Source organism: Dama dama, chromosome 23 (assembly GCF_033118175.1).
Source record: "Dama dama isolate Ldn47 chromosome 23, ASM3311817v1, whole genome shotgun sequence".
Lineage (NCBI taxonomy): Eukaryota > Metazoa > Chordata > Mammalia > Artiodactyla > Cervidae > Dama > Dama dama.
Genome location: NC_083703.1, coordinates 73,994,097 through 74,006,499, shown reverse-complemented (window position 1 = coordinate 74,006,499; position 12,403 = coordinate 73,994,097). Strand labels below are relative to the sequence as shown.

Below are 12,403 nucleotides of genomic sequence, written 5' to 3'. Positions count from 1 at the left end.
TGTTAGCCAGATTTGCAATCTCTGCTTAGTGTTTTCCCTTTTAAGCCTGAAAATAATTCTAACAAAAATAGTATTCACAACACCACTGTAAGAAAGTAAACTACTTATTTCCAAAAGCCAGGTGCTGTTTTATCCATTAGCCTGAAATTGACCACATGCTTTGAATATAAATGATGCTCACTAGACAAAGCCTCAGAAAAATCTAAACATCTTTTGCATGCCCAGGATACTTTCCATCCTTTCAGGATGTGGCACTAGATATCATGGAATTCAAATTTCTCATTTTTTAGAGGTAATTACTGAACATGATATGACTGAGCAGAGAGATAGGACCTGATATCAGAGTTTTGTGTTCTCTAATTTATCCAGATATAAACCCTGTGATTTTCCTGTCTTGTGATTTCTCTAAAGATGCCCCAGGAACAGAAAGCTTCCTAATCAGAGATCTTAGTTATACATGACACAGGGAAGGGGGTTGTGGAGAGAGGATCGGCCCATCAGGAAGCTGTTCTAGGAGACTGGAGGGGTGTGCTCCCACCTGGGCCAAAGTGAAGACAGGTTAGGACAGGAGGACACTGGTTGAGAAAGACAAACAGATGAGAGAGGTGGGTGGGATAAGAGGAGTTTGTGCTCTTAGAGGGAGTCTCTGCTGCTCCCTGGTCTCAGGTGGACAGATTGAGGCAGGAAGAGGGGAAGGGCCAGAGGGCCTCTTGAACTAAAGTCTATTAATCATTTTACGATCTGCAGGTTGTGTGTCCTGAGCAAGTGGCTTCACCTCTTGAGCCACGGCTTTCTCCTTGACACAATGGGATTGAGGATACAGATGTTGTTGGTTCATCTGAGGCTAAATGAAATCATTCATGTGAAACATCTCAGGAGAGAGCAGACCCTCCCCTCACACTGGCTATTTTGTGTGTAACTGGCTACTGATGTCCTTCTGTCCTGGGGTAACTCGGTATAAGACATACAGCCCTTCTAAAGTGTGCTACGTGGTTTTAACGACAAGTAAACACACAAGGATGAGGGAAGGGTCTGTGGGTGTGTCACCCTTGACGTGTACACTCTGGTTTACAGCTTCCCATGCAGCAGAGTGCATACGCACAGACTCTGAAGTCAGATCCCTGGGCCCCAATCCTCTCTCTACCAGCTATGATCTAAGTAAATTACTTTATCTCCTGTTATCTCAGGTACCTCCTCAGTCACATGAGGAAATATCAACAGTTTCTCCCCTTTCTTTAAAAATTTTTGAGGATTTGATGAGTTTTATGTGTTAGGTGCTTAGGATAATGCCTGCCAAAATGAGGAATTTAAGTTTTTCCTGATGTAATTATTCATTACTGCTATAATTACTACTACAAAGAACTTTGACTTCTCCAGAGAAGGAATACATGCCAGTTGCCTCCATTGCTTCCACGGCAGCCACATGATGTGGGAAGCACGGATCTCACATGACACCTGAACACATGAGGTTCTGGGAGATTTAAATCCTCAGGCACAAAGTTAGGAATACACAGAGCTGGTACCCTAATTGAGGTCCTATGGCCCCATCACCAATGAGGGAGAGCAGGAGGAAGAAGGTGGCCATAGGCAGTCTTCCAAGGTCCCCTGAAGTCCACTCATGCAGGCAGCACTTCTGTTTGCAACACCAGGTGAGGGATAGCAACTGGTCAAGTGGTGGAGAGGTATTCACTTCCCTGCTTCCCTTCGGCCCCCTCCCCTTACTCGTTTTTCAATGCATAATGAAGGTTATACTCCAGGATGGCCTAACCTTCTCCAGCTCAGTTTCTCCCTGGACCAATGCCTGAAAAAGAGCAAGTGTCCATCCAGTGGAGAAGCTATGGCAATGGTTGCAGGAAGCTGTCCTGTGTCACCCCTGTCATCTGAGGTAGGTGAGGGGGGACAGGGTATTGAGGCCCAGATGTGATGAAAGTATCACAAGGCTGAAAAGGAGGACCTGGGCTAACACACTGCTATTCACCTATGTGTCCTTCGATCCACTCTCATCCCCTCACTGACCGTCCATCATGTATGTGCCACGCACGGCTCCAGGTGCTCAGATGCTCTCTGAATGTCCATATTGGACAAACTCCATCTGTCTGATCATAGTCTGTGCTAACATTAGACCCACAGGCATAATCAAGCCTGATAATTGCTGTTCTCAGACTAGATCTCAGACTTGGCCCCTGCAGACAGAAGGCATGGTTAGCAGGGAGATTTCACAATAAACAGGACTGACCCAGCTCCTCCCATGCCTCACTCCCTTCCTCATCCTCTGATCCCACCCCCAGCCAGGATATTAAAAGCTCAGTCTGTCCATCCCCAGCATCCTCAGGAGCCCTCCTGCAAGACCACAAATATGAACCGGCTCTGTCTCTCTGCAGCCCTTCTCTTCCTCCTGGTTATCCTGGTGGACAGCACCCCGGTGTATGAACACCATACCCAGGACCAAGGTAGGTCTGCATTCACCTCTCCTGTACAGACTGGAGGGAAATGATGGAAATCCATGGAAGGGCTGAGGGCCAGTTGTGACCACACTGCTACCAGTCTTCTCTGGATTTCTCCTGTCACATTGGGCAGGATGTTTGTTTCTTTGGCTTTGGCATATTGGTCTTCCTGACTATGCGAGGGTATTCCCTAGTTACCAGGGCTACTCTCTGTTTGTGGTGTGTGGGCTTCTCGTAGGGATGGCGTCTCTTGTTGCAGAGTAGGGACGCTAGGCATCTGGGCTCAGTAGTTGCAGATCACCTGCTTAGTTGCCCCAAGATATGTGGATCCTCCCAACCAGGGATAGAACCCATGTCCCCCCCGCCCCCCCACATTAGTATGTGGATTCTTATCTACTGTACCACCAGGGAAGTCTTACATTGGAAACTTTTAACTCAGCTAATATCATGATGCTCATGAGAATATCTTCAAAATTTTATATTAAGTATATATCTATCTCACCTAACTCTACCAGATCAGGGCCCATTTCTGAGACTCTATTCGTGGTCCCTGCCTTGTCCGTGAACCTTGCTGTAGTGTAGTAACAAAAAGCTGCATATTTGATCCTTGTTTTGGTTAATAGCCCAGGCCTCCTAAAACTTGGGATTTACTGACTTTATAGGTTATAAGATGAGTCACAAGAGGAGACTCAAGGTACCTTCAGGATGGGGCTGGTCTCCAAGAACCTTCAAACATCCATTTCATGGTTCCAGTTTTCACCATGTCTCATTCCAGCACCTCTGTGGAGAGGGGAGGGACCTGAGAGTGAGATCAATCACCCGTGGCTGATGATCCAACCACTATGGCTGTTTAGTGAACCCTGGGAAGAAATACATTAAACTGGGCTCAGAGAGCTTGTGTGTTTTTGAAAACAGGAAGCTGATGTGAGGGTGCTGTGCTCACTAGGGCACAGAGGCTGGGCACCCCTCCCTCCCACTCTGCATACACATCTCTTCCATTTTACTGCCTTGAGTAACATTTTGTATAGTTACCTGGGAAGTGTAAGCAAGTGTTTTTCCTAAGTTCAGCCACCAATTGTATTGAGCCGTTGATTTTGAAGGTGGGTCATGGACATCCTGATTTTAGCCGTTTGATCACAAGCATGAGCAACTTGGGACCTCAGGGCTGGCAGCTGAATTGAGGACGGTCTTGAGTCCTCAACCTGCAGAATCTGCACTAACTCCACAGACTTCTAATCAGAAGTTAATTGACTTGCTAGACACCCAATGAGTGTTTGGGGACTCGGTTGCTCTTAAAGGACCACATATTTGTTGTCAGAGTCAAACTCAGACTCACTCTCCCCTGTGATTCAGGGGCTCAGGTGATGCTCCAAAAGAGGGGATTCATGAAAGTAGGACCTTGCACCCAGAAACTGTTCTCAGTTATCTGTATTTTCAGAGTTCCTGGCAGAATGAGGTAGTGTATCAAATGGGTTGTAATGTGACAGTGTCTTGTCCTGACCCAAATACCTACATGTCCTCAGGCAAGTCATCTGCTATTTTCTCATTGGAACAGGGGATACATGTTACATGGATTTTTGAACAGAAACCAGTCATGAATATAAAGAGTTGAATCACATTTCATGGTGAATTTTGTGCATTTTCTACCAAGATGTGTTCATCTGAAAACGATTTCTCTATCTACTTGCTCTGGGTGAGAAAGTATATTTAGGTGTCAAATAGCAATCATTCCTCTATTGTGAATATGACCAGAAAAACCTGGGATGAGTGAGCAGCAGATCCACTGCAGAAAAAAACAAGAAACACACAGAGCCCAGTGTGGGTTTGCCCCTGGGACCAAGGCTGATACAATATTAGAAAAATCTCCAGGCCCTTTCCTTTGTCCTCTTTTGACTATTATTTTATTATCCATATTGTCCCCTTCCTTGTCCACTGTTGACCATTACTTAATTATGCATATTTGATGCTTGTCCTGTTTCATGAGCCCAGTCTCCTGAAACTCCTGAAATCTACTGTCTTTCATAGGTCTGGAGACAAACCATAGAAGGGCACCTGAGAAGCGGTCAATAATAGATGTGATTAGAAATGTCATCGACGGTGTGGTTAAAGGTTTGAATTTCTTTCCACCTCTGGGGAGAGGGGAGGGCGCTGGGATCAAGAACAGTCACCACTGGTCAATGATTCAATCAACATGCCTGTTTAGTGAAACCTCAATGAAAATCCATAAATATGGGCATTCAGGGAGCTTTTGAGGTGGTATCACACAACAGTGATGTGAGGGTCCAGTGTTCTCTAGGACATGAAGGCTCCTCACAACTCCACTTCCACTTTGCCCTGCATGTCTCACTCATTTTTGCTGTGCTTAGATTTATCCTTAATAATAACATGAGAGCTGTGTTTGAGTGGGGTTCCTGAGTTTGGTCATCAGTTTTATTGAATTATTGAACATGGAGTACGGTAATGTTACCTCCAAGTTTTAGCTACTTTGTCAAATCACAACCACTTCACTGTCATCAGAATTGAGGAAAGTTTTGAGCCCTCGACATGCAGAATCTGTACTAACTCCCCGGATTTTCTGTTGGAATAAAATAGACTTGCAGACACCCAGTGGGTGTTTGGGGAATTGGATGTTGTTGCTAGAGACACCACATATTTGGTGTCAGGGAAACCCAAACTCACCCTCTGCGTGCTTTGGGAGCTCAGGTGAGTTCTGGGGACAGGGAATATAACAAGTATGACACTGCACTCAGAAGCTCTCAGAAATTATCTGTATTTTCAGAGTTCCTGGCAGAATAGGATAGTATATCAAATGGGTTGTGCCATGACCTTATCTTGTTCTGACCTGCCACACACATGCTGTGTGTCCTGGGGCAAGTCATCTAGAGCTTCCTCATCTGAACAACAGATACCTGCTACATGGATTCTTTGAACATATTACTGGCCATAAATATAAGAAGTTTATTCACCTTCATGGCCAAATTTGGTTATTTTCCTGTGGATATGTTCATTTGAAATAATTTCTCTACCTACTTTTTTGGGGCCAGAGAGAATAATTATGTGTCAAATAATGATTATTTCTCTCATAAAAATTAATCAGAACAACCTGGGAAAAACGATCAGAGTATCCAGGCCTTTTCTTTTGTCCATGTTTCACTATCATTTTATTATCCATATTTTATCTTTGTCTTGGTTCATGGTCCAAGACTCTGAAAATTTTGGCATTTTTGTCTTTCATAGGTACCAAGATATTTCATGGACTAAAAGGATTGGCTGACATAATCAGTAATGGAATTCAAGGTTTGAGACTTCTTCACCTTAGGGGGAAGGGAGGGCACTGAGGTTGAGATCAGTCATCACTGCCCAAAGATTCAATCAATATCCCTATTGAAGGAAACCTCAGTAAAGGTTAAAAAATAAAAATAAAACTCCATAAATTCTGGCATTCAGAGAGCTTATGGATGGGAACCAATGGTGGTGATGTGAGGGTGCTGTGCTCTCTGGGGCATGAATGCTCACCACACCTCCACTCTTTCTTTGCCCTCCATGTCTCTTCCATTCCACTGTTTCTGAGTTTTCTCCTGTATATTAATCTGAGGGCAGTAAGTATAGGTTTTCCTGAGTTCAGTCGCCGGTTTGATTGAGATATTGAGCTTGGAGGTGGGGTCATGGAGACTACCACTTTTAGTTACTTGGTCAGAAGTGTGAGTGACTCGAACCACACGACTGGCATCTGAAGTCAGGAGAGTCTTGATACCTCAACCTGTGGCATGGGCACTAATCCAAAGATATGGTATCAGAAGTCAATTGACAGTGGGGTGCCCACTGGGTATCGGGAATTGGATGGGGTTGGTGCAGAAACCATATCTTTGCAGTCAGAAAAAACCCCCAGACTCACCATGCCTTGTGATTTGAGGGCTCACATGAGGCTTCGGAAGGTGAGTAGTGAGAATAGGACACTGCACCCAGAAACTCTTACCAGTTATCTATATTTTCAAGCTCCTAGCAGAATCAATAGTGTATCAATGGGGTGTGATATGACAGTGTCTTGTCCTGATCCCACCACCCACACGCTTGTGTCACAGAGCAAGTCATCTGCAGTTTCCTCATCTGAATAGGGGAAATTTCTTACATGAGTTCTTTGAACTGATGATGAGTCGTGAATATAAACAGTTTATCCCCATTTCATAAACAGATTTGTCCATTTTCCACCACAATGTGTCAATCTGAAAAAACTTTCTCTACCTATTTGTTTTGGACAAATAAAACTATTTCTTTATCAAATAATGATTATTTCTCTATTATGAAAACTAATTGAAAGATATGGAGCCACTGCGGAGAGCAACTGCAGGGAAAGCAGGAAACACAGCCCCTGTGTGGTAGGCTGTGGGACCAAGCCTGAGACAATATTACTAAAGTCTCCAGGCTCCTTCCCATGTCCTTTTTGACTGTCATTTTCCTGTTCATATTTGATCGTTTCCCTGTTTCATGGACCAGGCCTCCTAAAACTCTTGCAATTTACTCTCTTTCATAGGTCAGTTGATGATTTCTGGAACACAGCTTGAGAACCATACAGTCGAGGAGTTCCCAACACAAATACTCAAACATGGTAAGAAAGGTTTTGTATTTTCTGCACCTCTGGTGAGAGGGAAGGTCACTGAGATTGAGATCAATCACCAATGGCCAATGATTCAATCAATAAGCCTGTTTATTGAAACCTCAGTTCAGTCAGTTTAGTTCAGTCACTCAGTCATTTCTAACTCTTTGCGACCCCATGGACTGCAGCACGCCAGGCCTTCCTGGCCATCACCATCTACCGGAGCTGACTTTTTCACTCTCCTCTTTTACTTTCATCAAGTGGTTCTTTAGATCTTCTTCACTTTAGAACCTCAAACCTGCATCAATATTGGGATTTAGAGAGTTTTTTGGTGGTGAATACAAATACATGATGTGAGAGTGCTGTGCTCACTAGGGCATGAAGGCTCTGCCAACCCACAGTCCCCCTTCGTCCTACACATCTCCTCCATTTCACTCTTTGTGAATTTTCATTTCTATTAATCTGAAAATGGGCTTCCCTTGTAGCTCAGTCGGTAAAGACTCTGCCTGCAGTACAGGAGACTCGGGTTCAATCCCAGGGTTGGGAAGATCCCCTGGAGAAGGAAATGACAACCCACTCCAGTATCCTTGTCTGGAAAAGAGCCTGGTGGCTGCAGTCCATGGGGTCGCAAAAAGTCGGGCACGACTGAGCGACTAACACTTAGTTACTTACTTAATCTGAGAATAGTCAATAAGGGTTTTCCTTAGTTTGGTTGTCAGTTCCATTCAGTTACTGAACATGGAGATGTGGTCATGGAACCTCCAAATTTTAGCCATTTGGTCACAAGCATAAGTAACTTTGGACCACACGGTTGGTACTAAAGTGAGGACAGTTGTGATCCCTCAGTGGGTGGGATCTGTACCAACTGCACGGATTTCATTTCACATGTTAAGTGACTAGGGGACACCCAGGAGTGGTTTGGGGAATTGGCTGATGTTGGTCCAGATAACACATATTTGGTGTCAAAGGATACCCAAACTCACTCTCTGCTGTGATTTGGGAGCTTAGGTGAGGTTTACGGACAGGGAAGTAATGAAAGTAGGACACTGCATCCAGAAACTCATACAAGTAAATGGTATTTTTAGAATTCCTGGTAGAATCAGGTATTGTATCAGATGGGTTATGACATGATAGTATCTTTTCCTGACTCTACCACCCCTATGCTCTGTGTTTTGTCCATTATCCACCAGTGTGTTAATCTGAAGAACATGATCCTTGACCTCCTTTGGTCAAGAGATAATATTAATATGTCAAGTAATGGTTATTCCTCTATGATTAAAATAAGCAGACAGACACAGGATCACTGAGCAGGGAAACTGCAGGAACACAAGAAACACAGTCTTTGTCTCATGGGATCTAGGTTAAGACAATACAAGCAAAGTCTCTAGGCCCTTTCACTTGTCCTCTTTTGACTATTATTTTATTAATCCTATATTTGATCCATATTTATCCTTGTCCTGCTTCATTGCCAAGGCCTCCTGAAACTCTTGGAATTTCCTTTCTTTGTTAAGTCATGAGACCACTCAGGGAAAGCAACCCAGGAAATCTTCAGGTCTGGGCTGGTCCTCCAAAAACTTAAACACCCATTTAGAGGTTGGAAATTTCACCACTTTCTTGCCAGCACCTCTGAGGAGGAAGGAAGACTCTGAGATTGAGATCAATCAGCAATGGCCACTAACTCAGTCAATATGGCTATTTATTGAAAACCTCCATAAGAATCCATAAATATTTGGTTTCAGAGAAGTTTTGTGATTAATGATAACCCATACAGACTATTTCACTATCCTGTAAGGAGACTGAATGTTAGAGGGAGATTGACCATTGTGTAGATGTGCCCCATTTTTTACTAAAAGAAAATCAATTATATACATTCTATTTGATGACTGTACACTTGTGGAGAGAATGACAATGGGAGTTATTATGTCCCTACAATGCATTGTTCTTGGGGTAGAGAAAGAGCTGTGAAAAAATATGGTAATATAGCTTGCCTTGTAGTAGGGAGACAAACAATAGCAAGGAGGAGAAATCCTATGGTAGGTTATAAGTTTTTAGAAGGTAGAGGGTGGTGTGCAGAACGGATGCTGTGCTTCTTCTCCACAGTTTCAGAGAAACCTTCTGTGATAAGGAGGCATTGAGTAGAGGCTGCAGAAGTAACGTGCCTGGTCTGTTTGAGCAGCAGCTGGGACCTGGCTGGCTGGGGCTGAGTGGGTGGAGGGAAGGGGAACGGAAGGGGATGAGGCAGAGATGTCATAGGGGCAGGTCGTGAGGAGCCTTGTGGGCCTTTATGAGAATCAGAGTTTGATTCTCAGAGAAAAGGGAAGTCACTGAGGAGGTGGTCTTGGGAACAATGGGATAGGGCTCAATAAGATCTCTGAGGCTGTAGTGCACAGAGTGTCCTCTAGGGGGCAAAGAGCAGAGACAGAGGCTCAGTGCCCAGTGAGCAGGCTGCCGCAGTGGTCCACATGGAGTGTGACCTATGTTGTTCCCTGGATGGATCCCAGGTCTCTCCAATAAAATGAATGTCTTGCTCTGTTGAAGTTTCTATGGAGGCTTAATTACCTAGCCATGATGCATTAAATCATTATCCATTGGAGATTGTTCAGCAGACAGCTCCATTATCCTCCCAGAGGTTGAGGGAAGGCAGAGAGGTGGTGGATAGAAGACCACAGTGGAGGGTGGGAATGAAAGTGCCCACCGCCCTGTAGACAGTCCTTTCCTGTGAAATAACCCGTTCTGGTTTACAAGTGTCTTTCCAAAATACTGTCTTCACATACCAGAAGACACTTTTATTGTTCTCATCACATTAGAAATACCAAGATGTTTAGGAACTCAATGTCAGAAAAAGGATCAAAAAACAAAAACAAAACACATCTATTTCTTCTTATAATCACAGTATCAACATGTTGATAGTTCAACATTCAATTTATTCAGTCCTCCTGAGGGATCAGAAGTAAACACACTGGTATGTTTCCTTCAGGCCCTTTTCCATTATAACATGATTCCTTCACATTTTTTATTTACAGTGGAAAGTTTTTTATCATATACAAAGGCGCAGAGAACAATATTATAAAACCCAGGTACCCAGACCCAGTATTTATTGACATATAGGGAATGATTTTCACCTGTGACCTCTTTTTGTCGCTATAGAGTTGTGTATTTCTTTTTTTTTTAACATTTATTTGTTGCTTTTGGTGTTAGTTGCAGGCCACAGGCTCAGTAGTTGTGGCCTGCTGACTTAGATGTCCCTCAGGATGTGGGACTTTAATTCTCTTATAAAGGGATTGGACCCTGGACTCCTGCATTGTAAGGCAGATTCTTAACCAGTTGCCCACCAGGGAAGTTCTTTAGAAGTTTTTGAGGCTAAGCAAAGGCATTATACCAATTTTTGTTAAAATACTCATGAGGGGGTATAGAAGTGTACATGGTTAATATATCATGTCACCCCTAGCAACATTCCTAATTCTGTCCCAGAAAGAAGGTTTTCAAATGGCCTTTTCCATCTGACCATCCTCCAAAACCTAGCATTCTCTATTGCAAACAAACTGGCAGTTCTAGCTGTTGTCCTTGTACGAGCTATGATGACCGTCCTCATAACTGAGCCATTGCCCCTCCTTTCCCAGCAGCTTCTAAGCCTGAATTCTGCCTGGAGCTTGAGTTAAAGGGTCCCTGCAAGGACCAGATGACCAGGTACTTCTACAATGCCAAGACCGGGTACTGCGAGCCGTTTGTATATGGCGGCTGCGAAGGGAACAAGAACAACTTCCAGACGTTATCAGACTGCATAGTGACCTGCTATCCAGTGACAGTATCCCTGTGGTAAGACAGGGGGCTGGCAGGTGGGATGCACGAGACAAGTGCTCCGGCCTGGTGCACTGGGAAGACCCAGAGGAATCGGGTGGAGAGGGAGGTGGGAGGGGGGATTGGGATTGGGAATACATGTAAATCCATGGCTGATTCATATCAATGTATGACAAAACCCACTGGAAAAAAAAATAATAAAATAATAATTAAAAAAAAAAAAAAAGACAGGGGGCTGGGCACAGGGGGAGGGGATGGACTGGGGAAGGAGGTGGAGCTCAGGGGACCACTCACCAGTCAAACCTGCACAGTGTCTTCCTCCTTAATGCTTCCCAGGAGAAGAGGGGGCAGTGTCCTATGAAACCACACACTGAGCAAGTTCTCCAGGAGTCAGCTTGGCAGGTCAAAGCGAGATGCCTTTTATGACAATCTGAGCCTAATCACATGCTCCTCCATCTTAGATATGAATACTGAATCAACCACTCTCCAGGGCAGGTCTGCAGGGCTCCTGAGCACCCCACCTTGGCATGGAAAACTTACTTCCTTCTTGTTTGCCATTCAGGGCATGAGGACTATGGTTTCATATTTTTGGAAACTCTAGGCTCTGTCAAGATGATGGGTGTCCACATCTGGGCTACAATGATGACACTCCACAAGTTGCTTTCTTTTTGCAGAGGACATGTGAAGAATGGTTCCCAGAAAATGTGACGTCCGAGGAGGACCCCTGCAGGGCTGGGCCATGGCTGCTTCTGAAACTGTTCAGTCTCTCACAGTCCTTCTCTCCCCTACCTTCCTCAGCAGAACCTGTATAATTCCTTTCTTCTATTGGTCAACATGTCTAAATCTGTCTCACCCAGCTGGCTCTCAGCACCATGAGAACATCTTCCCTTTATTCCTAGCACTGAGCTCAGCTGCTAGCACCAAGGAGACAGTTCCTAATTATTGGAGGAAGAAAGGAAGAAATGTAGAAGCACATTCGTCACGACCAGAGTAACTATAGAGCCTGCAGTTTGACGCAGGATTTTTGTCTTAAACCATATCCTCACTACATCCTCACCTTCATCCCCCTCCCCACGATCACTGCTCTCTTTGTGAGTGCCGAATGTGGAGTTTCTCGCATCCAGTTCTCAGAATCAGTAATGGGAGAAGGGTATGTGATGAAGAAGCTTCTTGATCCTACAATGATGTTGGAATTTTCCTTTCCGTAGCTTCAAACACTGGCTTATATTTCAATAATAATGCATTTTAATACATAATTCAATAATGCATTTCAATAAATGTATATTCTAAAGTAAACTGGAGTCTTTTGCATGAAACTGCAAACCTTAACCAAGAGGGTCCATGGGAATATTGGTCTTTCTCACTGTTCTGCAGACAGTGGGCACCTCCCGGTTCACTGTCCAGAGACTGTCCCTACCAGGTATTGGAAGCAAACCCATCACAGCATCACTGACCTCTTAATAGCCACTCCAAGCTACACAGAAACCTGGGAGAAACAAATCTCCACATGAGCTTTCATTTCTTTCTTCTAAGTTCAGTCAAATTTGGGGGCAGGCTGTCCTCCTGG

At 44.2% G+C, this 12,403-nt stretch overlaps 1 protein-coding gene across 1 annotated transcript; it reads left to right on the top strand.

Moving 5' to 3' along the window:
- Window positions 1–2,356: 2,356 nt before the first annotated feature.
- On the top strand, window positions 2,357–10,858 carry LOC133044314 (trophoblast Kunitz domain protein 1-like). Its single transcript, XM_061125707.1, has 5 exons — window positions 2,357–2,450; window positions 4,470–4,553; window positions 5,682–5,741; window positions 6,976–7,050; window positions 10,659–10,858. The coding sequence occupies exons 1-5, from the start codon at window positions 2,357–2,359 to the stop codon at window positions 10,856–10,858; spliced, it is 513 nt and encodes a 170-aa protein (XP_060981690.1).
- The last annotated feature ends 1,545 nt before the right edge of the window (window positions 10,859–12,403 follow it).

Bases quoted from the DNA above. Each gene is read 5' to 3' on its own strand.
- LOC133044314 (XM_061125707.1), top strand. From the start codon at position 2,357: ATGAACCGGCTCTGTCTCTCTGCAGCCCTTCTCTTCCTCCTGGTTATC. The intron at 4,554-5,681 runs GTTTGAATTTCT...TGTCTTTCATAG, and splicing joins CATCGACGGTGTGGTTAAAG to GTACCAAGATATTTCATGGA. The intron at 7,051-10,658 runs GTAAGAAAGGTT...CTCCTTTCCCAG, and splicing joins AACACAAATACTCAAACATG to CAGCTTCTAAGCCTGAATTC.